The 26,815-nt window shown below is 36.0% G+C and overlaps 1 protein-coding gene across 3 annotated transcripts in view; it reads left to right on the forward strand.

Moving 5' to 3' along the window:
- The first annotated feature begins 7,902 nt into the window (after positions 1 to 7,902).
- Positions 7,903 to 26,815, forward strand: part of TMEM50B (transmembrane protein 50B) — a 33,821-nt gene continuing 14,908 nt past the window's right edge. Inside the window, exons 1-2 of one of the 3 annotated variants that reach the window (XM_074300730.1) lie at positions 7,903 to 8,180; positions 24,589 to 24,727. In XM_074300730.1, coding sequence (XP_074156831.1) covers positions 24,629 to 24,727 — 99 coding nt within the window. In that variant the 5' untranslated portion in view covers positions 7,903 to 8,180; positions 24,589 to 24,628. Of the gene's footprint in view, positions 8,185 to 24,588; positions 24,728 to 26,815 lie in introns of all 3 variants that reach the window. The other 2 variants (XM_074300731.1, XM_074300732.1) reach the window with 2 other exon arrangements.

The raw sequence follows: 26,815 nt of genomic DNA on the forward strand, positions 1-26,815 counted from the left end.
TAAAGAAGGAGTTCTGCCAAATTCCTTTTATGACACAAATATGGTACTGATACCTAAACCAGGAAAAGCTAAAACAGAAAAAAAAAAAAATTACAGATCAATCTCCCTATGAATATTAACATAAAAAATTAAAATATTAGCAAAGAGATTATAACAACTTATCAACAAGATAATACACTATGACGAAGAGGGATTCATACCAGGAATGTAGGGTTGGTTCAATCTAAGGAAAACTATTGGCATAATTGGCCATATCAATAACAAAGCTAATAGAAATCATATGATAATCTCAACAGACGCAGAAAAAATGTTTGATAAAACACAGCACTCATTCCTATTAAAAATATTAGAGAACATGAGAATAAATGGAGTTTTCCTTAAAATGATAAGCAGCATCTATCTAAAATTATCAGCAGTATTATTTGTAATGGGGAGAAGCTATATGCATTCCCAATAAGATCAGGGGTGAAACAAAGATACTCATTATCACCACTGTTATTCGATGCTGTAGCAGAAATGTTGGCTTTAGCAATAAGAAAAGAAAAAGAAAAGAAAGGAATTAGAGTAGACAATGAGGAGAAAAAGCTATTACTCCTTTTTTTTTAAGAGCCTAGTAATGAACTATATGGATATTTTCTTTTTTTCTTTCTTTTTTTAAAAATTTTAATAGTTTTTATTTACCAGATATATGCATGGGCAATTTTACAACATTGACAATTGCCAAATCTTTTGTTCTAATTTTTCCCCTCCCTCTCCAGATGGCAGGTTGACCAATACATGTTAAATATGTTAAAGTATAAATTAAATACAATATATGTATACATGTCCAAACAGAATCGGACTTTGAAATAGTGTACAATTAGCCTGTGAAGGAAATCCAAAATCCAGGCGGACAAAAATAGAGGGATTGGGAATTCAGTACAGTGGTTCATATTCATCTCCCAGAGTTCTTTCGCTGGGTGTAGCTGGTTCAATTCATTACTGCTAAGAGGCCTCTTTTTAAGGGTGAAAGAGGAGCATAGCTGACTTGAAGCTTAACATTAAAACAACAACAACAACAAAAAACAATGTACTAAGATCTTGACAACTGATCCCATTATTTCTTGGCAAAGAAAGGGAGAAGAAATGGAAGCAGTATCAGAATTTATATTATGTTTAACGATTACTGCATGAAATTAAAAAATGCTTGTTCCTAGGAAGGAAAGCTATGGTAAATCTGAACAACACACTAAAAACCAAAGTTATCTATCACCTTGCTGACAAAGGTCCAATTTTTTCAGAGCTATGGTTTTTCAGTACCAATGTATGGCTGTGAAAATTGGACTATCAGGAAAGCTGAGTGTCACAGAATTTATGCTTTCAAATTGTGGTGCTGAAGGAGTCTTTTGAGAGTCTTTCAGACAGCAAGGAGATCAAAGCAGTCAATATTTAAAGAAGTTAGTTCAGATTATTCACTGGAAGGTCAGATTCTGAAGCTGAAGTTGAAGTATTTTGACTACATAATGAGAAAATGTAAAAGTCCCTGGTTTGGGGACAGAACAAAAGCAAAACGAAAAGGGGATGACAGAGGATTATAGAGACAGTGAACATGGACTTTGACAGTCTTTAAGAGATAGTGAAGGATAAAAGGGCTTAGTGGGCAAGATCTATAGTCACAAAGAGTCAGATATGACTGAACAACCACAAAGAGATCTACCAAAGATTGAGAGTAACTAATAACTACAAGCATATCTGCTTGTATTGTAGGAATTCCTCATTCTAGAAATTCCAAGACTCTCCTGGAGAATAATTACTCTTATCTTCATCCTTTTAGTGTACCTCAAAACTAGACTAGAAGATTAAAAAACTTATTCAGCAATAGCTGAAGGGCAAATGCCAGGAGGACAGCAACTGCTAAACAATATATATATATATATTACAGTTTTAAGGTAACATTTTAAGCATGAGCTATGAAGTGAGTCTATTCAGCCACTTTCCTTATTTGGTAGGTTAAGTAATAAGGAAAGGATGTCAGGTGATTTCGGGGAGAATGTGTTAACCTTGAGGTCTCTAGAGTTGCCAAAGATTGTTTGTTTTAGTGTCAACACTTTCTCTGAAGTTAATAATACCAGAATATCTTAGTGGGGCAGGAAATCTGTTAGTGGAGGTCTTCTTCCAGATAGAATCAGTGGGCTTCTGTTAAATAAAATACCTACCAACAGTCTATCTCTATGCTCTACCTCTATTTATACTACACTGTATCTCTTTAATCTCTAAGATTACTTTTTTTATGGGGAGATGATTTTCCCCCTCCCCATACTCACAAGCATATAGGTTCTATTCATTTCCAAGAAAGGGGGGGGAAAAGAATTTTCCAGAGGTATTACATAAATTCCTGGGAGAAATGAAGAGATTGGAGAAAAAAAAAATCCCAAAGTAAAGAATTATAAGGAGAATAAATACTTTTCAAAGTACTTAGTTGATAAAGTGGAAAGTTTACTGGTTTTGGAATCATATTTGTGCTATTGTTTAGTCAGACTTTTCATGACCCCATGTACTATAGCACACCAGGCCCTTCAGTCCTCCACTATCTTTTGAAGTCCCATCCTTTGCCATCTCCTTTTCCTTTTGATCTTTCCCAACATCAGGTTTTTTCCCAAAGATCTGGAGTCAGAGTGTGGCGTCAAATATTTTCTATATCTTCTGATATCCTCTATATGGGTGACATGTCACTTCTCCCTGGGACTCAATTTTCTCATCTGTAAAATTGGACTAAAATATTTCTGATCTTTTTTACAGCTCTAAATCCTCTGATTCATTCATTTGACAAGTATTTATCAAGCTCCTGCTGGCACTATGCTAGTTATCAGGTTTACAAAGACAAAAAAAGACACAGTCTTTGCCCTTAGAAGCACTTAAATTCATTTGTGAGGCAACAGCATGTATACAGTAAATTAAGTACCAAAAAATGTAGAAAGTAAGTAATTTCTAAGAAGAGAGCACTCCCATATGAGGAACCGCATACTTTGAGTCACCCTTAGTAGTTTTGGGCCACAGTTCCCCTCTATAAAATTGAACAGATCATGGATGTAATATTGGAAAGGACATGAGCAGTTATTTAACCCAATCTAATTATTAAATAATTGAGGAAAGACCCTATGGAAATTGAGAGATTTTATCAGATAACTTAGTAGCAGAGCCAGGATATAAAGCAAAATTTTCCTGTTCCAAATCCCACGCATAATAGTATGACCATGCTATTAAAGAAGGCTCTCCTCCAGCATTATTTATAAATCTGCATGTAACATCACATGGGATAACAAATAGATGTATAGTTTTGTCTCATTTATGATGTCACATAGCTTCAAATCCCTTTAACAGTACAATGTCTTTGGAAGCTCTCCAGAAGTTCCCTAACGGATTTGTCCCCATTTTGTGGATGAGTATGGATGGAAGTGCTAACCTTTCAGCAGGGTGCCATAAGTTCTCCAGCCACTAGAGGACGATCAAAACCTGTTTTCTCCCTCTGAGTGGTGGCAGTCTTGCTTTTGCTTTTGCTATTTCTGCTCAGAAATTTCTTGACTTTTTTTGTCTAGATCTATTGCTTTCTGCATTCTAATTTAGGAAATGAATGGGGAAAAAAATGTACCTAAGTTACCTGACTTTGGTTCCCACTAGTCTTGCATTGATTCTAACGCAATGCACGTGGATTGGGTCACTACAGATTTACTATATGAATTAAAATGAAAAGAGAAACATACAAATTCCCTTAAATCTGCATTACTGTTTCTTTCATGCCCTTTCCCCTTCCAGATCTATATGGGGAATGTTCTCACAAACTTCTGAGGCTGGTAGAGAGTGCAGGGTTGGGATGTGCTTTTACTCCTCCCATAAGAAGGAATATAGAGAGAGTCAAGGCTGATTTTCACTGGCTCAGCAATTTGATAGATGACAAGATTAATAGCATCTTGAAGTCATAAGCAAATTCTGTATTTTAGATAATACAAGCACTTTTCCCCCTGTGGCTTTGTTTTCCCTGTAGCAGCTCTCTCTTGACTCTGGAGTTCCAAGAGAGAAAACCAGTAATGTAAAACCATTTTTCCTTCTATGATGTTGTCTATGAGCCCAGGACAATTCTATTTTCCTTAGAAGGGCTCTAGAATCTCCTTTCCCTGAGTTTCCTTTGAATCATTCTGGGGCCTTTGCAAGAATCACAGTAGCAGCAAAAATGGGGCAAATCTCCTGGGGTTATATATGAATACTAAGAGTATCTTAGAGATTGAAGCAATCAGCTTAGTATTCTATAGTTTCTTTTGGCTACAGAATGCTGGAGCCAAAAAATGCTGAAGACAAAATACTGAGTTTGTATTGTGAAATCCAGTTTAACTGGTTGTATGTGAAAAGGAGCAGCTTGGCAGTTTCATTTTAAGGCGGGCTAGATAACCTGTCAAACACCCACATGGGACTTTTTATTTCTGTGATAACTTTCCCCACTCTAGTCCATGGTAAAAAAAAATGTATGGGGGTGGAAGGTGTCACTGTCACTATTCATTGATCATTGAGAGGTTTCCCCTTTGATGGAGAGGCAGGGGAGCTTCCTCAATCCAGGCACTATAGTTTCCTGGTGTAGATCAGATATACAGGGTTTGATCAGTTTGTAAGGATTTTTTTCCTTCTGTAGAGTGGGGTGACTGAAACTAAAAAAAAAAAAAGTGATCAAGAACTTTAACTGGAACTCAAATTACTAAAGCACTGGAAGTACATATTTAAAATCTGAATTCCCTAGATGGCATGATAAAATATAAAAAAATAAAATATAAACCATTCCCTGGCTGTTTTAGTTAGGCTAATACAAGGGTATTAGCCTAACTAAAACAGCCAGGGAGTGGTTTATGTCTAATTCCTCCTGTGGTTTGCGGGGTTAATACTAGTTGACAAATTGGACCATAGGGAAAATTAGGGATCAGGCTACCAGGTTCTCTAGTGTGTGTCCAGATCCTGTCATGAGGGATTTATTCTCATGGTTGGAATTTGGCTTCTGAGAAAGCTGGATCCAGTGTGCCTTCCAAACCCTGCCTGGCCTTCTGCATAATGAGCAAGGTTGTAATTCTGATTGAAATCTTCAGTGTATTGCAATTCATCCAGCATTAGTTTATTAATTCCCTGAGAGGAGAGCTTTTGATGTAGTTGAAGGGGTACTGGAGCTAGAAATAGGTTATGAACCTGTGAAAACCAGTATAACAAGTGTGGTCCAATATTTCCCATTTCCCCACCTCCGGATGTATGCTTGAATTAGAGACTAAGCATTATCGCTCCTGCTTCCCAGGTATTTGCTGAATGGCATTTTAGAGTTAAATTCCCAACATTCCTGCCCTTCTTCCTTTACTTCTTATTAGGCAATTTAGAAAACAGCCTCTTATGACAATTTCCTATTGCTGTCATGATGGCTTTCTCTAAAACTCTTCTCTTTCCCTTTTGAGTTGCAATTAAGTTTTGTTCAAAGCTATCTCTTGGTGGAGCTTCATTTAATTTCCCTGCCCAGCATATAACTCCAGGCATATGTAAATAAGTATGTAATCAGTAGACTCCCTCCCCAATCAGTTTAGACTACAGTATAATCTTTGAAGCACCTCCTTCCAGTGATACTTGTCCAAATATTTTCTGGTGGGCCACATTGTTCCTTTAATGATGAAATAAATTTGATGAAAAATTTTGAATGATGGAAAATGGAATGACCTCCCTGGGTGGTCCCTATGTCCCCAGGCATGAATGTCTGCTCAGAAAGGATTGATCACTAAAATAAGTAGAGGCAAGTGATTATATAGTTAAAGTAATTCCAATAGATTTTGGACAGAAAATACCATTTGCATCCAGAAAAAGATCTAAGGAGATTGAATTTAAATCAATACATGCTATGGTCACTTCTTTTTTTCTGTTTTTTTTTTTTTTTTTCCATCTCTCCCATGGTTTTTCCCTTTTGATTTTTCTCTCCCAACATATTTCATAAAGCAATGTATGTTTAAAATAATTTTTTAAAAAGAAAAAAAGCTTAATGGAATAAATCTACCCTCTAAACCTATTAGTCTCAGTTTGCTAAGCATATTAAGACACTGTGGTTCCTTTTTGGATCTCTACTGAGAAAGTCTCACTCTGGTAAAAACTGGGGAACTGCAAACACATGTGCTGGCCTAGCTAAGTTTGAAAGTATCTCCAGAGCTCTTAAAGTTGCTTCTGCCTTTTCTTTTCTTTCTGAGAATGAGATCACATGATGATTCTGGAATCAGCAACCCTATTCCTTAGGAAATAGGCCTAGGGACAACCTTATAATTTCAAGACTTCATTAATGCTGGCTACAATTTGGGTGAAGTTCTCTGTGCTACTAATATGCTTGTCTGAGATATGACTACTTATAGAATTAAGAATTTAAATTCTTAACTGGCTTTCCAGATTTGGTAGATTTTGAGAGAGATTTCAGCCAAGGTAACAGCTAATATTTACAGACTATGTTACCAGCGGCCGTGCTAAGCATTTTGTAATTACTATCTCATTTGATCTTCACAACGACCTAGGGAGGTAGGTGTTATTAATATGCCCACTTTACAGATGAGGAACCAGAGGCAAACAAGAGATTAAGTGGTTACACCCATAGTGAAGCAGCCAGTTTCTTAGCCTAGGTTTTATAGTTGGGTCTTTATGACTTCAGGCCCTGCATCCACTGCTTTACTTGGGAATAGGAAATGCCAATTCAGCAGATTCATATAACATTGTGTTTTTAGGATCAACTTTGCAGTTAAGTGCAACAGTAGATGTTACTGTGACCAGGAAGAACTTTAGGGCTAATAATTTTTGTGCGTGTGGATCTGTTCCATATCTCCACGTTTACACATCTCTACCTCCAGGATTCTTCCAAGGTGAGATAAAATTTCACTTTCTGCAAAGTGAACCGGGACCAAAGGACCATAGTTCAAAGCTGACCTCAGACAGTTCCTGGCTGTGTGACCCTGGGCAAGTCACTTAACACCAACGTCAGCCCCAACACCCTTTCCTTCTCAGAGTACCTTCGATTTCTCTTGTTTGTACAGTTGTTTGAAGGCCTCTCCTCACTGCTCCACCGCCTCCATTGTTATTAGTTCAATGAAAGCAAGAGCTTTTGACCTTTGTGTTTCTTGTGCTTAACACGGTGCTTAGCACGTAGCAGGCAATTAATAAATGTAATTACTTCATAGATGCTCATTGCATTTGATTCTGCTTTATATTACAAATTATAAACCTTCGTACTTCCTCTTTTGGACACAGTAATTGAAACTTTAAATGACTTTCTCAAGACAAACCCGGAGACGCTAGTTAGAATACACTGACCAGACTCTTAATTTAGGATCTTTGGTCTTTAACATCCCACTCCGCTCAACACCCCAAAGTCCCTGAAGTTGGAGACAAGCTCAGGGTGGCCCCGTGGTCAGTGCCTCTCAGGCCAGGCCCGAGCTATATCAGGCCACTTTAACGTGTGGCTCGTTTTTTTTTTTTTTTTGTTTGTTTTTTTCTGGGCGTCTTGGACCCGATGCAGCGGTGGGAAAGGCTCATCCCTGCACCAGCCCCCTCTCCCCTTCCTCGCGTGCAGACCCGAAGCCTCTCCTCAGAAGGAGCGGCATCCCTCCTCCCCGCAGAGTTCCGACCCCTCCTTCCTCTCCCTCACCCACAGTCCTGCTAGCCTCTCCAAAAGAGCGGCCCCCTCTCGCAGCAGAGCTGCGGCCCCTTGCTCCTCCTCCCCTCTCCCGCCTCCCGCGCAGTTCCAGCCGCCTCTCCCCCGAAGCACTGCTTTTCACCAGCCCCCAGCAGATTTGCAGCTTTTTCCCCCAGCCCTCGCCTCTCCCCCACATTAGCATCCCGGCCCCCTGCGGCACATGCGGGACTCGGCTCCGCCCCGCCCCCCGCAGCCGCTTTCCGCGTCGGGATTGGTCGCACGCCGCCTCTGCGCTCAGTTTTCCTTCTCCTTTCGCGACCCATCCCCTTTCCCACCTAGCCTCGGGCAGTCGGCGAGTTGGGAAAGAGGAAGAGGAGGAGAAGGTGAAAAAACTACCGGGGCTCAGTCTGGCGCTAGAGCGACTGAGGCTGACCGGAAGGGGCGGCGGGAGGGAAAAAAGGAGGAGGAGGAGGAGAGCAAGTTGTCCCGCTGGAACGGTGCGCCTTCGCGAAGACTTCGGGTCGGTTGGTTGAATTGCAAAACCTTCAGGGGGCTGCGAGGTTGGGGAGGAGGGAGGAACGTTGGCACTTATAGGGAGGGGGGCACTCGCGCCGCTGCCCCACCCGCCGCCACCCTGGGAGCGCGCGCCCCGCCCGCGGCCGTTTTCCCCGGAGCGCCCCTCCCCCCCGCTTCCGGCTTACGCGGGGTGGGAGGTGAGGGGGCGGAAGCGCTTCCACTTTCCCTTCCCCTTTCTCCTCTTGCTGGGGGTGGGGGTCTCAGTCCTGGCTTGGGGCTTTCTTGGCTCCCTCTTTTTCTCCCCTTCTGACAGACCTGTCTAGCCGGGCCTTCTGCTATGTGAGCGGCCTGTTCCATGACGCCCGTCCGGGGACCCACCGCGTTGTAGCTCGGGGGAAGCGCTGCGGGTCGGCTGCCCGTTATTGTCTGACCGCCCCCGCGGCCGCGGGTGCCTCTGCTTCCTGGGGCGTCGGCTGCCAACCTGGGCGCCTAAGAGCTTTTGTTTGCCCAGTCTCCTCGGTGGCGTGTTTTTGGGGAGCGCTCCTGGGCTCTGTGGAGACCTGGAACCCGGAGAAACCTCCTATGACATTTGCCTTGCAAAGCTTTGCCCACCCGAAATCGGTGCATTTGGCGACATCGGGCCGCCTTATCCTGCACCCTCGTCACCGTGACCTGGAATTTGCTTTCTGGAACAGGCTGGAAGGATTTTCATTTCTAGTGTTCCTAAGGACCTTGAGAGGGATGGCAAAAGAGAAAGCAAAGCTTGACCTTTTTTAAACACCTTGGCAAAAGGTCTCCGCAACGGGCCTTTTATTCTGAATAGGTTTCCAGAGTGAAGCCGTTCACAAGTAATTTTATATTTCTCGTCTTTTACTTGAAAAACAGCTTTTATTCCCATGTCGCTTCTGAGATTTGTTGTGATAGATCTCATTCATTTTACTCATGTAGGAGAATTGCTAGCGTGTTAGTGTTAGGACCTGCATTGCCTTTTGAGATTGTTCATAAGGGAGAAGCTGGTGAAAATCCTTTCTTCCCATATAGTAAGGAAGGATCTAAATGTTTATCTAAGAACTTAATTCAGAGCCATTCTTAGCTGTGAAGGGCACGCTTGCAAAGTTGATTGCTTCTGGAGAGGTTTACAGAATTACGGGGGCGGAGGGAAGGAATCTCTGGCTTTGAACTGATAGATTACTTTGAAAATTGGTGTTTAGAAGTAAAGTGCCACTTTTTTTTTTTTTTTTAAACTGGCTTTGAGTGTCCTAGCTGGCAGCTATTTAAAGCAGAAACACGACTTTTAAATGGTTGGTTTAGACCAAGTAGACAGACTGGCTTATTAAAAATATTTCAACAAATGTGTCTCGACACCTAAATATCAGATATCTATACAAAAACTAGTATTTGACAATAGAATTTGTCATCTTGTTAGAAAAGAAGATTTGTATTTACTATTTATCCTTTACACAGGACATCCCAAAAATCTTTGTACAATTTAAAACTATTAAAGCTTCAAACTACACAAAGACTTTTGTGATTTTCTGCATATCTTGTTTGTACATAGTTTGCATTTCTCCCCCTCCCTTCTTTAAGTTGTGAGCTCCTTTAGGACTGGGACAGTTTTTTGGCTTTCTTCATATTCCCAGTACTCAGCCATGCTCTTTGTAGGTGCTAATAAATGCTAACTATTGATAATAATGACTATTTAAATTCCATTATCTGCTTTGAAAACACCTTAAGTTTAGCTTACTTATGAGGTTATCTATACAGTACTTGGCAGGGTTATGAACTAAGTGAGATGTCAGAGAAAGTAAGCACAAAATAATTTTATTTTTCACTTTCCTATAATAATGCTTTGGAAATGTCTTACAAACCATTGTGATCTTGGACAAGTCACTCTGGGTCTCACTTCCTCATCCTTAAAATGCAGTGTTTGGAAGAGATTGCCTCCAAGGGCCTTTTCAATCCTAACGATGATTATGTAATCCTGTTAAAATAACATTTTTATAATTGTTCTAGAAAACAGTAGCATTTTTTTAAAAATTCAAGGTAATTTTGCATATGTCCTTATGTGTATACATATACATATATTTATATACATAAGTGTACAATACATGTGTGTATTTGTATCTTCTTAGGTAATAATGGAAATTAATATTTTTTTCCCCCCAAATCAAAAACTTAGTTTCCTTTGAAAATAACATTCCTAAACCAACAGAAATCATATGATAATCTCAATGGAAGAAAATCTCAGAAGCTGAAAAAGCTGACTAGAGAGCATAAGCATAACGGAAGCTTTCCTCAAAATAATAAGCAGTATCTATCTAAAACCAACAACAAACATCTGTAATGGAGAGAAGCTGGATGCATTTGCAATAAGAACAGGGGTAAAACAAGGATGACCATTATCACCAGTGTTCAATATTATACTAGAAATTTTAGCTTTAGCAATAAGAAAAGAAAAAGAAATTGAAATTAGAATAGGCAGTGAGGAAATAAAACTATCACTCTTTGCAGATATGATGATATATTTAGAGAACTCTAGAAAATCATCCAAAAACCTATTTGAAACAATTAACAAATAGCTTCAATAAAGTTGCAGGATATAAAATAAACCCACACAAAACATCAGCATTTCTATATATTACTGACAAAGCCCAATAGCAAGATCTAAAATGAGAAATTCCATTTAAAATAATTGTAGACAAAATAAAATATTTGGAAGACTGTCAAGAAAAACACAGGTGCTACATGAGCAAGTTACAAAGCATTTCTCACAAAAATTCAAATCTAAAGAATTAGAAAAAATATCAATTGCTCATGGGTAGGCCAAGCTAATATATGTTTAAAAAAAAAAAAAAAAAAGACAATTCTGCTTAAATTGGTCTACTTATTCAGTGTCATACCAGTCAAAACTGCCAAAAAATTATAGAACTAGAAAAAAATAACAAAATTCATCTGGAAGAACAAAAGATCAAGAAAAGGGAATTAATGAAAAAAAAATACTAAACCTAAAATTACAAAGCAGCAATCATCAAAACTATTTGATACTGGTTAAGAAATACAGTGGTAGATTAATGGAATAGCTTAGATGCACATGACATAAGTAATCTAGTATTTGATAAACTCCCAAAGTCTAGTTTCTAGGATAAGAACTCAATATTTGACAAAAATTGCTGTGAAAACTAGAAAATAACATGTCAAGAACTTGGCATGCACCTACATCTTATACCCCACTAAAATAAGGTCAAATTGGGCATAAAAGGTGATACTATAAGCAAATTAGGAGAGCAAGGGAAAATTTACCTATCAGATCTTTGGAGAAGGGAGGAATTTGTGACCAAAGAAGAATTAGAGAACATTATGACAGGCAAAATGGACAACTTTGATTATATTAAATTTTTGCACAAACAAAACCAAGATTAAAAAGGGAAGTACAAAGCTGGGGAAAAATGTACAGCCAGTATTTCTGATAAAGTTCTGAAGAACTGTTGTCAAATTTATAACAACACAAGTCATTCCCCAATTGATAAGTGGTTAAAAGATAAGAACAATTTCATCACAGGATGGAATTAAAGCCATCTATGGTCATATGAAAAAATACTCTTGGAGTATTGAAGAAATGCAAATTAAAACAATTCTGAAGTACCACCTCACACCTCTCAGATTGGCTAAAATGACAGGAAAAGATAATGGTAAATGTTGGAGGGGATGTTGGAAAACTGGGACACTAATACATTGTTATTGGAGTTGTGAACAGATCCAACTATTCTGAAGGGTAATTTGGAACCATGCCCAAAGGGCTATAAAACTTTTCATAACCTTTAACCCAACAGTGCCACTATAGGGTATCCTAAGGAAATCATAACATAAGGAAAAGGACTCACATGTGCAAAAATGTTTGTAGCAACTCTTTTTGTTATGGTAAAGAATTGGAAAATGAATATATGACCATCAATTGGGGAATGGCTGAGCAAGTTGTGGTATATGGAAGTAATTGGAGTATTATTCTATAAAAAATGAACACACTGATTTTAAAAAGGCCTGGAGAGATTTACATGAACTGAGGAAACAAGCAGAACCAGTAATACAGTAATACATCAGCAAGAATGTATGATGATCAACTATGAAAGACTTGGTTCCTTTCAGTGGTACAATGATCCAAGACAATCCCAATAGACTTTGGATAAAAAATGCTATCTACATCCAGAAAAAGAACTATGGATATTGAATATAAATAGGCACATTCTATGTTCACTTCTTTTTTCTGTGTTTTTGTCCTCTCCCATAGTTTTGCCTTGTCTGATTTTTCTCTCCCAACATGATTCATAAAACAATGTGTATTAAAATAAATGCATTTTTAAAAAGAAAAAGTAACACTTCCCGAATTCTCAAAAGTAGTTTTTAGACCACATTTCCTTTATTGGCAAATACAATATAGATACAATAGTATACTATAGAATAGTACAATATATGATATCAGTCCAATTCTTAACTAAGTAGCCATGAAAGCTTAGATCTATCTCTATCCCAGCTAAGTGAAGAGAAGAAAACTTTGAGGCACTAAACTAGTAGTCTGCAACCAAATATTTGAGAACTGATAATATTCCTAAAGCAATTTAAATGAAAAATTACTTGTTACTGTGCCTTTACTGATTCTCCTTTATAATTAGCTTGAATTTGTTTTATATAATTAATGGTAAAATCTTTGAACTTAAAGGATCAGAAGGAAGAGCTTGAGTTGAGATTCTACCTTAGAAACCCACTATGTCACTCTAGGCAAGTCACTTAACCTTTCTTAGCTAATTTCCTCATGTGTAAAATGAGGATGATAATAGCATCCACTTCCTAAGGTAACAGTTGCAAGGAACAAATGATGAGATAAAATGCTCTGCAAATGCCCATGCAAACCTTAAAGGATTATATAAATGCTAGCTTTTTTTTTTTTTTACATAAGTTGAAAATATGCCATAATCTATTTATATCCTCCTACCATTATAGCTTTCCTTTCCCCTTTGTAAGTTTTGGTTTGTCAAGATTACTTATCTCCAGAATCCCAGGAGCAAAATGATATATTTTCTGTTAGGGAAATGATTAGGATTATAAATAGTAATCCACTCCCTTCTTTTAAATTCTGGATTAGAAATCGCAATCCATTTACAGTGCTTGTCATGGAAATATGTATTGGCATATATCTCATTTTTTGTACTGGCTATCTACTTTTAAAGTTTGGGCAATAGATTTTTTTGCTTTTATTTTTGTTTTTGCTAAAGGCAGTTGGGGTTAAGTGACTTGCCCAGGGTCACACAGCTAGAAAGTGTTATATCTGAAGCTAGATTTGAACTCGGGTCCTCCTAACTTCAGGGTTGGTGCTCTATTTGTAGATGCCACCGAGTAGTTGCTTTTTAATCTATCCAGAGGTTGTGAAAGATTTCTCCATATGTTATATCTCCAGATATTCTTGTTTATGAGGGGTCATGCTAATGAACTTTAAAGGATATTAGGCCTTCCAAGATCTAGTACTCAGAGCATCATGGATATAGGGCTAAAGCAACTAACTATTTAATTCTTTTATTTATTTAGATGAAGAAACTGAGGCATAGAGAAGTGAAGTGATTCATCCAGGGTCACACAGTAAACTTTACAAAGCCAAAATTTGATTCTTTTCAACTAACCCTAAAGTTCTTCTGTTTTCTATATACAACTCTACTTAGTAAAAGTATATAAGAGATTTAGCATTGTTAAAAACATTTTAAAAATCTTTAACAATTTAATTTCTAGACCATCATTTTACATTTTTTAGATATTTTAAGCTTTGTACTTTTTGCTTAAACTATGTTTTAGTTAATGTGATTAAATCTGTAGGCAAAGTAGTTGAGAGATGTTCATTTGAAAAATGCTTTTGTCTGAAACATTTAAAGAATCTCTTCTTAAATTTTAATAGTTTACATAAGAACTTAAGATATATAATTTGTTAAAGCTTTTAAAATATTAAATAGTCTCACCTTGTTATTAGAAGTTGGTTTTTGTCTTACTTGAGAAGTAAAACTGCTTTTTAGAATATCCCCTGAAAATATTTGAACAACAAAATTAGATATATGCTTTTACTTTTTAGGCTTTATTTTTCTATAAAATTTGGCTGTGTCTATTCTCCCACAAATGACAAATATTGGGACAGTTACTCTCCATCCTTTCACAAATACTTCTCTATTGTTGTTAATGAAGAAAACTGTGGCTAAGGGCCATTTTTTATTTTGTTTTGTTTTTTGCTAAGGCAATTGGGGCTGTCTTGCCCAAGGTCACATAGCTAGGAAATGTTAAGTGTCTGAGACTAGATTTGAATTCAAGTCCTCCTGACTTCAGGGCTGGTGCTCTATCCACTGCTCCAGGGAACTTCCACCCATTAAAGGCCACTTTTAAGTAGTTAGTTAGTTATCCTGCTTTTGTCTGAACTGGAGTAACTCTCCCTTTGTTTTGACTAAGTAGATCTGAGTCAATGCTGTTGAGATATTTTCTCGGGTTTTTTGTTTTTTATTTTTATTTTATTTATTGGGGGGGGTGGTATTCTTATAATGTGAATCTTTACAACAGATTTTTTTTTTTCCCCTTCAATGGTATTGCTTTGTAATTTGTGTCAAGAATATAATTCGGTGTCAGAATAAAAAGATGAGTCCTTTAGGGAAGAAGTCTATTGCTAATATACGCTGGGATTGCTGTAGCTATAAGAAACAGGGTTTTCTATTACATAAGATTACTTGGTATGTGGTTATGTTTTGTTGTGTGTGTTTTTATCCTTTTTGTTAAAAGGATATTCCATTCCATTGTAAAATTGCATTTCACTTTATAAAAGATAAGTTCTTGAAAAACAATAACCACATGGAATTTTGTTTCTCAAATTTCCTTAAAAAGATAGAATTCACCTGGGGCGTCTGTAATAACTTTTTTTTTTTTAATTTAAAAAAATCCTCAATTTTTAAGATTTTAATCTTATTAGTTCAGTATTCTGCTTTTTCTCCTTCTTTAGAACCAAAAAACTTTGAGATGAAAGGAATTGTATATAGCAGTTTAATCAGATTCCCATTTTTGCAGTGAGAAACCAGTTCCAGGAAGACTGAAACCTTGATTCTTTTCCAGAATCAAGCCCTTTTCCAGGGCTATTTAGAAGGTTAATGATATAATTAGGACCAGAATTTTGTTTTCCTGATTCTCAGTACTTTTTTCTGTACCGTGACAATGTAAGCATCTTATGTATGTTTGCATTTTAAAGTTGGGAACCAGCATTTATTTTTTATTTTAAAAAAAATATAACTTTATTTTCAAAATGCATGCAAAGATAGTTTTCTTTTCCTTTCTCCCTCTCTCCCTCCCTTCCTCCCTCCCTTCCTCCCTCTCTCCCTCCCTCCCTCCCTCCCTCCCTTCCTCCCTTCCTCCCTTCCTCCCTTCCTCCCTTCCTCCCTTCCTCCCTTCCTCCCTTCCTCCCTTCCTCCCTTCCTCCCTTCCTCCCTTCCTCCCTTCCTCCCTTCCTCCCTTCCTCCCTTCCTCCCTTCCTCCCTTCTTTCCTTCCTTCCTTCCTTCCTTCCTTCCTTCCTTCCTTCCTTCCTTCCTTCCTTCCTTCCTTCCTTCCTTCCTTCCTTCCTTCCTTCCTTCCTTCCTTCCTTCCTTCCTTCCTTCCTTCCTTCCTTCCTTCCTTCCTTCCTTCCTTCCTTCCTTCCTTCCTCCTTCCTTCCTTTCTTTCTCCCTCCCTCCCTCCCTCCCTTCCTTCCCTCCCTCCCTCCCTCCCTGTAGCTTCACCCAAGTTTGAAGTATTCTCCAAATCCCCTGTCTCATTTGGATCATTCCAGGGAGGTTACAGAGGATGGTATTTAGAGTGTAAGTGTTGTACAAGTTCAATATTTGTGCAGGACCTTTTCAGCAATCTCTAAGCAAATGGAAACCTTTTAAAGCTATCTGTTTAATTTTTGTATCCCCAAGGAATCAAAGATATTTCATTTCTAGTGATATAGAATGGAACCTAGATTACTTCATATATCAGATCTCCCCACAATACTGCCACGTTTTGTATAAGAAAGGAAGACGATATTTTACAGTGGACTACAATAGAAATGATAATTTCTTACAACTGTTCCCAATCTCAGGATTGTAGACCAAATAATCCAGGCCCAGAGGAAATGATATGGAGCTATTAACTTTGTGAATACTTAAAAAAACAAACAAACAAAAAACATTTTAAATTCTATAGCAATGTCAACTACAATTTGCCTGAACTTTGAATTTTCATTGTCCTTCCCTAGAGCTATCTGAATTTTTCTTCATACTACCACTTTATGGTGGACAGAGAAAAAGATAGTTTTCAACATTCACCCTTGCAAAACTCTGTGTTCAATCTTTTCTCTCTCCTTTCCCTTCCCTTTTCCAAGTAATTCAATATATGTTAAACATGTGTATGTCCTATACATATTTCCACATTTATCATGCTGCTCAAGAAAAATCAGATCAAAAAGGAAAAAATTAGAAAGAATACAAAAAGTAAGCTAGCAACAAAAAAAGGTGAAATACTATGTTGTGATCTTCTCTCTGGTAGATGTCTCTCTCCATCACAGGTGTATTGGAATTGTCTTGAATCACTTCATTGTTGAAAAGAGCCACCATCAGAATTGATCATCACATAATTTAGTTGCCACTGTGTACAATGTTTTCTAGGTTCTACTCATTTCATTTAGCCTCAGGTCATGTAAGTTTCTCCAGGCCTTTCTGCAGTCATCTTACTGAGAATTTTTTATAGAATAAGAATATTCCATAACATACATATAACATAACTTATTCAGCTGTTCTCTGATAGACATATACTCAGTTTCCAGTTCTTTGCCACTACAAAAAGGGCCTTTTTCCTCTCTTATGATTTCTTTAGGATATAGACCCAGTAGAGACACTGCTTGGATCAAAAGATATGTACATTTTGATAGCTCTTTGGGCATAGTTCCAAATTGCTCTTTAGAATGGTTGGATCAGTTCATAAAGTCTACCAACAACATATTAATGTCCCAGTTTTCCCACAAACCCTTCAACATTTTTCATTATTTTTTCCTGTCATCTTAGTCAATCTGAGAGGTATGTAAGGGTAACTCTGAAATTTGAATTTCTTTTAGTGATTTAGAACTTTTTTTATATTAATAGAAATGGGAACCAACATTTATTTAGGTCTTACATAGATGGTGCTGGGCTAAACACTAGAGATAAATAGGCAAAAATATTCCTTACCATCAAACTCACAATCTGATGGGGAAAAAAGCATGAAAATAACTAGGCACTAATTATATATCTTGTACATATGTAGTTACATATATTGAGGTGTGTATTTACATATATACATATATCTGTATAATATATCATATGTGTGTATGTACATATACTTGTGTATATATATACACATGCATACATTTATATATATCGTGTATCTCTGCATATATATATTCACAAGATATTTACACTTACATATACTTAGTACAATGAATAGTTTATAAGATGCATACTTAGTAGATGGATAGTATTCTGAGGGAAAGATATTAGTAAGTAATTGGGTGGATGGAGCCTAAGAAGGAACTTTTTCAAAGATGTGGTTCGTATATCAATTTTAATTTAATCATAGCTAGAAGTGACCAAAAAAAAAAAAAAAAAGAAAAGAAACAGATGAACTCATAACAAAAGAATCATAAGAACTAATATAAGCATAAAAAATTAATACTTATGCTAAACAAGTTATTCAAATTATTCTGCAATATAAAGATTTCTATCAAACTCCTATTTTAAATTTTTTGAAAAAGATAATAGTTTTTTTCTTGCTATATTTTGTTTTTACATTACATTTTTCCTTTAGGCCCTCCCCAGTTTCAGAGAGCTATGACTTATAAGAAAGAAGGAAGAGAAAGAGAAAGAAAATCAGTTAAACCTATCAATCATGCATCAAAAAATGCATCAAAAAAAAAAAAAAAAAAAGATCTGACATTATATACAGTGTTCATTCTTAACTTCTGCAGAAGAGCCAGTACAAAATATCTTCTATCTCTTCTTAGAAGCCAAACTTGGTCTTTGTAATTTTTCAACCTTTAGTTTTAGTTGTTTTATGACTGTTCTTTACATTTACATTTTTATATAATAACTGTATATATTTTTTTCCTTACCCCAGTTACCTCACTTTGCATACATGTATGTTCTTATATGTTTCTCTATATTCATTATGAATTTAATAATATTCAATAAATATTCAATAAATCATTCAGTTTTTACAACACAATAATGTTCTGGTATACCCACAGTATGCTCAGCCTTTTCTTCTGATCAATGAGCATCTACTTTGTTTTCAATTTAAAAAGAATGCCACTATAAATATTTTGGTGAAAATGAAGGCTTTCTTTTTGTAATTGAATTCTCCTTGGGGGCCTATTTCTATTAGTGGAATCTCTGGGTCAAAGGATAGGAAAGTTTGTCACTTTAAAAAAAAAAAGCATAATTCCAAATTGCTTTCCAGAATGGTTATACCAAGTCACAGAGTCACCAACAATACATTTTCTTTTCTTTCTTTTTTCTTTTTTTTCCTGAGGCTGGGGTTAAGTGACTTGCCCAGGGTCACACAGCTAGGAAATGTTAAGTGTCTGAAACCAGATTTGAACTCCGGTCCTCCTGAATTCAAGGCTGGTGCTCTATCCACTGTGCCACCTAGCTGCCCCCAACAATACATTTTCTACAACCCCAGCAATTTTGACTGTTCCCTTCTTGACTAAGCTGATTTGTTGTATCCAAAGCAAAACTTCAGGATTGTTTAATTTGCATATTATTGGTAATTTGGAACATATGGTTTTCATATGATTGTTTTTCTTTTTCTTTCTGTCAGGGTTAAGTGACTTGTCTAGGGTCACACAGGTTGTATCTGAAATCAGTTTAAACTCTGGTCTTCCTGATTACAGGTCTGATATTGTCTCCACTATTATCAGCTAGCTTTGCCTTTTTTATATGATTGTGATTTTTAATACTAGTGTTCATATTCTTTGACTATTTACCTATTAAGGAATGGCTTTTGACATATATTTCTGTTTGCATGTCTTATGTGTTTAACATGTATCAAAGATATTTGATATGAACATTTTTTCCCTAGCTGATTGCTTTCTTTTTCTAGATTCATTAATTTTGTTTCTGCAAAAGATTTTTCATTTCATTCAATTAGAATCATTTAATTTATCTTTTGTATTTGCCTCTGATTGAGAACTAGATAAGGGGTGCCTAAATGAAATCAGGTTTAATTGAGATCTAGTGGCAGGTTCGGGGTACAGGGAGTCAAATAGAGCTCCCCTGTAACCCCTTTGGATTCAGCACAAGGATACAGAGTTAAGTGAGGTCTAGTAGCGGTGCAAAAGTCCTCTGTAAAGGAATTTAAAGACCCGAAAACCTAGATTTAAAAAAAGAGGTTTATTATGGGGTTTGGGAGTAAGGTTAAAAGGTAGAAAGACACCAGAGCCAGGATGGGTTCTGGTGGACAGAAATCCTTGACATGGCCAGCGTAAGGATGCTATGTTTGGGATCTCTGCAAAGAGTGGACTCCAGTTTGGCTCTTTTTATAACAAAGATGGCTTTGGACCATCTGAAGGGGCCCATGGGTGGAGTCCCAGGTTGGCTTCCTGCTTGAGTTATAGCCAGGGTTAGAATTTGAATAGAATTCATGGGTTTTTAGATAAGGAGGAAACTATGCTTGGGGTGGGGTCCCTTCTCCAAGGAATTTTAAGAGTTTTGGGATTTCCTCATCATTCCCCCTTCAAGCAGTTAAAACTTAAATTCATTTAAGAAAAAAAAAAAAGATTTGGGGCAGTGTCCCTTATTGAGGCGGGGTTGAAGATTTTCTCCAAGGATCTTCAGAGTAGTGGGGCTCCCCTCTTTACCTCTATCCCTTGTTTTGGTTACTATGAAAAATATATCATTCTCTTTGGATTTTTTTTATTGCATGATCTTTAATATTCAATTAACATCTATTTTGAATTTATTGTGACATATTCCATAATTATCTTCCCCATGTATTTTTCTGTCACTTTCTGAATCCTTCCTTTGATGGTAGATATATCTCTGGGACTGGATTTTAAAGCTGCTTCACCTTTTTCCCACCTTGTGGAATTTACTTTTCAGTCATGTGTCTGATAGTAAAGATGTAGTCTAGTATAGATATCACTTTAAAGCCTTCCAGTTCCATATTTATACATACCCACATTGAGGATGTCTTCCATATGGTTCAAAACACTTTATGTAAATGGGAAAGTGGCATATTGATTGTGGTTATGGTCACTTTTCTTTTTATTGTTTTTTCCCCTCTGGTTTGGACACTCCTTTCTTTGTTTCTTTTTTAAAAATTATTTTTATTTCAAAACATATGCATGAATAAGTTTTTAACAATGACCCATGCAGAACCTTGTGTTGCGAATTTCCACCCCCTCCTCCAGATAGCAAGTAATCCAGTATATGTTAAACATGTTAAAAATATATATTAAATCCAATATATGCATACATATTTATACAATTATCTTGTACTTTTATTTTTATTGTTAAGTATTACTAAAGATTTAGATTTTTTTTCCCATGCCACTGGTTTTTCCCCCCTTTCTTCAGATATGTTGTGAATTAATCCCTGAATATTGCTCAAGCCATACCCTATATTTTATGCAGGAGATTTCCTGGAGTAAAACTTTGGGTAAGAGACAAAAATCAAAGAAGTAATATCTCCTTTGTGATCAAATCCCAGGATGGAAGATAGTCTAGTGAGCCCACAGTGTTTTGTAAGGGCCATGGGTTATACATAAGTTTCTTCTAATGTGTAACTAAATAGAACTTTTAAGAAATTCTTCTTTAATCAATTTGTAGTTTTTGTTTTACTGTCTTCCATCTTTTAAATACAAATTGATTATAGATACAACTATATAATATATTTTATGAGAATTGAACTTGCTGTAAGAACATGACAGATTTTAATTTCTATTTTGCTTTAATTTCCATTTTCGCTTCTTTATTTGCTTAAGGACAGTTATTGATCTTAACAAGCAGTTAATGTAGCTATAAACTATTTTGTTAAAATTTGCACAAATACTTGTAGTAATATAACAAATGTAGAATCAGATACAATAAAATAGCCTAGTACTTTGGACTACCAGGGATACCAGTATAAAACTAAATCATTATCATTTGTCTCTTCCTGTTCTATAAATTCACTTTTCATTACTGTTATTTAATTGAAATTAGGCTAATAAGTAATGTTAATTAGCCTTCTTTACTGAAGGAGTAAATATCTCTCCATTATTTCCTTTTTATTTTTATTGTTATAACAAGTCACTAGTTCATGCTGGGAAGCAGTGTAGTCAGTGGACCAATTTCTGGGACTGGAACCGGTGTAATCTTGGGAAAGTTATTCTGGCTCTTGGATCCTCAGTTTCTTCATCTCAGAATAAAGTAGCTGTATTAGATAAACCTACCTGTTAGGTGCTTTACTCCCTGAACCTTTTTTCCTGGAGTTACAATAACCTTTCCATTTAATTTCCCTGCCTTCCAGTCTTCTTGTTTTTAATCCATCCTGGACCCTTAACCATAATCTTCCAAAAATATCACTCTGCTCTTGGTCACTTTCCTGTTCAAAGCCTTGTGTAGCTTTTGGCTCCTTAGCCTGGCCACCAAGGCTTCTCAAAATCTAGCCTAGTTGGTGTAAGTTTTGTCTTGCATGATTCCTTTATTTGAACTCTCCGTTCTAGCCAGACGGAGATATTGCTTTAGTCAGCACACATTTCGAGTTCTTGACTCCAAACATTTGTCCACAATGTTTCTCTCTTTCTTACCTAGTTCTTGTCAGCCTTTGAGGCCCAGCCTTCAGGTGTGATCAGGGAAGCCTTAGTGGGGAGGTGCTGGGGGAAGTCGTTTTTCCTTTCTGAATTTTTTGGACCTAAAAAAATTGTCTCTGCACATCTGGGCCTATTCTGTATCCTAGAGTATTAGATAATTGCCTGGGAGCATTGAAACATTAATAGTGATTTGCACAGAGGTTCATATGTTAAAAGATAGGTGATGACTCTGATACAGTTCTCTATCCAATAGGCCACACAGTTTTCCTGAATTGTTACAATATTTCATATTTGTGTCATTTCTATAGATTTTTGGTTTTCATTTTATTTCTCTTCTGATTTTTAATAGCTCTTTTGCTCTTATAGGGGGATAGAACTGTTCTCATCTATATGCCAGTTTTCTTTCCTTCTGATCTGATAGAGCTCCATACACATGCCAACACTATTTTCCCAAGTTTCCTCTGTTCCTCCATTTTCTGGTTGAGCACTATTGCAGTGGAATTCATTGATACGCTAATATCCCAAGCAGTGTAATAAGCTCTCTGGAGCAAACTTGCAGGGTTTTTTTGTGGTGGAGTGGAGGAGTCCTGTTGCAAACCCTTGGGTTGACTTTTGTGCCCTGTGAGAGGTAGCCTGTGGGGGAGGGGAAGTGAGTACGTTAAGGGTTAGCATTTTTTGCTATTTGCGTGGTATTCAGCTTTAGAGAAGAGCTGAAGTTGTTTCATATCCTGCACATAATTCTTGTTTTTAAGAGATTGTATTGGAGAAAAGGTCTAGATCTACATCTTGTTGACCACATAACCAACCAAATATGGGTATGCTCTAATTACTTTATTCATGAACCAGATGTCAGTCTTTTTTTAAAAAAATGAATTGATGAAACTCATATGATACTATATGATTTTAAGAAGGCAGACTCATTCAAAAATTAAAATAAGTAGTCACTTTCCTTTTTATAGTGCCACTAGCTTCATCAAAATCTTTCAAATCTGTGCAGTAAATCAGTTTACATAAGTGGAAGTGGTAAATTGAAGTAGAGGACTCACTTTTTGGATGATAAATTTCAAATGAGTGAAATTATTTTGTGAAATAATATGAAATTATATTTTTCTATAAATTTTAAGTTTTGCAAAACAAATACTTCATATAATAACAACCCTTTGAGGAAGGAGTATTATAGGTGTAATCCTATTTTATAGAGGAGAAAACAGGTTCTGAGATTAAGTGACTTAAACATGGACACAAAGGCAAAGGGAAAAAGCATTTATTAAGCTCCATCTGTGTCACACGCTGTGCTAAATGCTGTACAAATTTTCCAACAACCCCAGGAAATAATAGATGATTTTATTATGCTCATTTTATAGGAAACTGAGACAGAGGTTAAATAATTTTCCTAAGAACACACAGTTAGTGTTTGAGATCAGATTTAAGCTAAGATCTTCTTGATTTTAGGCCAGCACTCTATTCCACTAAGTCACACAACTGTCAGCTCTCTCATTCAGCTACTTTAAAAAGGTGTCAGAGTCAGAATTGAAATTCACATATTTTCTGATTTCAGATATATAGTAAGTACTTGGTCAACTACTTCAGTAACTTTAACAAGTGCAAACAAAATAAAGAAAACATCCTTAGAATTACTTACAGTTAAAAATTATAAACTAAAGAAAAATAATATATTTGCTATGATTTTTTATATCAATTTTCCATTTGTACATTAAAAATGTATAGTCTATGTAATGATTGTTAGTCACATTTTTAATAAATTTAATTTTGGGAATTTAGTTTTGCAGTAGTTTATTATTAAAAATAGTTTGTAAAATTAAAGCTTCTAGGGTCAAGGTTTTGCTCTACAAAAAAAATGGGAACTTTTGATTACAGATGCCATATGTTGTTGTAGGAGGTATAGATTAAGCTTAAAATTTTCATTCTCTTTCTTTGAATCTTTATCACTCGTACAGTGCCTTGCATATAATAATTAATGCTTTATGAGTTTGGAATTATTTCCAATACTTTTCCTTTTCCTTCCTCTCCCCATTTTGGTGACTTATTATTATTTCCTTCCTTGGTTAAACACTTCTTTTAGTGGTATTGGCTATCTGATTATTAGAGGATAGGCACCAAAAACTCTTTTCATGTTTATCCAGCGTATCTTTTAAAGGTACATTTTCAATAATGTACCAAATTATTAATTCCTGTAGCTAAAATCCTGTAGTACAGTACTTGCACAATGTCTTAATGCTGCTGTTCTAGGAATAAGATCTTATGTCTGATGGCATAAAGTATTTAATGGTTTCTGCAAGTTGTTCTTTTATTCCCACAAGCATTATTTGCAGCTTTTTTATGTTGTCTTTAAGCAGTTATAATAGTAAGCATGTTTTATTATTAACAGATTATTATGGTATCCCTACAAAGTATCATATATATCTAAAGTTTATATCACTCTATAAAACTTTTGTTCAATGTGGGGGGAATGTTCACCATGGGGGGAAAAGCATTTTAATGAGTGTTCTTTTACATTTTTTGTTGGATTGATTTCTTTCCTTCTTTGTTTCTAAGATTTGGCATCTAATGAAAAATCCATGCAGAAGTAGTAGAAATGGCAGGCTTCCTAGATAATTTTCGGTGGCCAGAATGTGAATGCATTGATTGGAGTGAGAGAAGAAATGCGGTTGCATCTGTGGTAGCAGGTGTACTGGTAAGTCATTAGGAAAAAAAGCTTGGTTAATATAATATTGTTATTTCTGATTCTCTTTTTACATTGCAAAATCAGTTCTATTTTGTGATAGCTTTTGGATTATGAATACCATTTTAATTTTTAAAGAATTATTTCTATAATCATATCTACTAAAGGCCTATTCCAGTATTTTTACTTTGTAGTAAAATACTAAACCAGCGTTTTAGAGGCTTATCACATGGGGGACGTCCAATTATCGACAGATTCTTTTGGCCATAGCAATTCATGAAGACTGTGGAGTTGTTGAAATTTGTTTTGATTTTAGGAATATTCATATAAATGAAACTATATATTTTTAAAAATATTAAGGAAGAATATTTCTCAAAATAGTTTGCAGGACATTCTTAGCTTTTCCAGCTTAAAAGCTAAAGGGACTCTCTAGGTCATCTAATCCAATTACTCAGATCATGATTTTCATCTAAATATGCCTCACTCATCAGGGGCAGTGAGGTGGCACAGTGGAAGAGCACCAACCTTGAAGTCAGAAGGACCTGAGTTCAAATCTGGCCTCAGACACTTCACATTTCCTAGCTGTGTGATCCTGGGCAAGTCACTTACCCCCAATTGCCTCAGCCAAAAAAAAAAAAAAAAAAAAAAAAAAAAGAATAGAAAAGAAAGAAAAAAGAAAAAAATAAATATGCCCCATCTTTAACATTTTCAGAGATGGTCAGCTAATACTTCCCCCAAAGTAGTCCATTTTGTTTTGTGCTAGCCTATTTTTATGATGTTTTTCTAGGTTTGTCTTATTGTAATTTCTACTTTGGGCTTATTTCTATTCTCCTAGCCAAACATAAGTCTGATTCTTCTTTCTTGTGACAAACTTTAAATACTTCAAGAGTCTTTTCCCTTCCTGCCTTTTCTTTTTAAGCTAAACAGGGCCTACTTTCTTTAATCATTTAAACATTTATTTAATATTTGTCAAATGTTTATTATGTGGTAATAGGTATTGCCCTAAGATTTCGGGATACAAAGAAAAGCAACAACAGTTTCTAGCCTTTGAAGATTTTTGAAGATCTTCCATTCTAATGAGAGAGCTAATATGGAAATAATTAAATACAAATAAGATAAGCATCTTAAAATGTAGCTAAGAGAATTGGGCATGCTTTCTTATATAAAGAGAATTGGACTTAAACTGAGATTTAAAATTTTTAAAAAAAATTTATAATAGTTTTTTTATTTTTCCACATACATACAAAGAATTTTCAACATTCGCCTTTGTAAAATCTTGTGTTTCATTTTCCCCGTCCCCTTGGCAAGCAATCTATTATAGGTTTAAACATATGCACTTCTTTTAAACATTTTTATATTTGTTATACTGTGCAAGAAAAATCTGATCAAAAGAGAAAAAAAACATGAGAAAGAAGAAAAAAAAAGCAAGTAAACACCACCATCATAAAAAAAAAAAAAAAAAAAGACTGCTTTGATCCATTCAATCTTTTAGTTTTCTGTCTGTATGGGATAACTCTTTCCATCACAATTCTATTGAAATTGCCTTGAATTGCTACATTGTTGAAAAGAGCTAAGTCCATCACAATTGATCATAAATCTTGTTGATGCTGGTGTATAGTATTCTCTTGGTTCTATTCACTTCTTTAGAGCTGAGATTTTTGAAGTAAGTCAGGTTAGCCAGGAGTTTGAGATGAAGTAGAGCTATCTAGCAAGCGAGACTGTCTTGTGTGAAGAACTATCATAAAGTACATGTAGGAAAGTAAAGTTTAAGAAGACTAGAAAGTAAGGGTCAGGTTATTAATAATTTTAAGGATTTTTTCTATTTAAGACTTCAGGTTAATAAAAAGCCACTAAAGTTTGTCGAATGGAGGGTTGGAGTTACTGACCATGTCAGTTTTCAAACCTGAGATTTGGAAGATCAGCTAAGAGGAGGGTGAACTGGAGTGGAGAGAGACTTTGACATATATTCATTTGTTCATTAATCAATACTGCTTGGGTCTAGTCCTTTAGCCATTTCCAAATTTACCTAAATTATTGTGTGCTCAAATGTTTATTGAAATCTAGGTTAACTATTTTTGATATATATTTGATATTCAAGGG

Source organism: Sminthopsis crassicaudata, chromosome 3 (genome assembly GCF_048593235.1).
Source record: "Sminthopsis crassicaudata isolate SCR6 chromosome 3, ASM4859323v1, whole genome shotgun sequence".
NCBI lineage: Eukaryota > Metazoa > Chordata > Mammalia > Dasyuromorphia > Dasyuridae > Sminthopsis > Sminthopsis crassicaudata.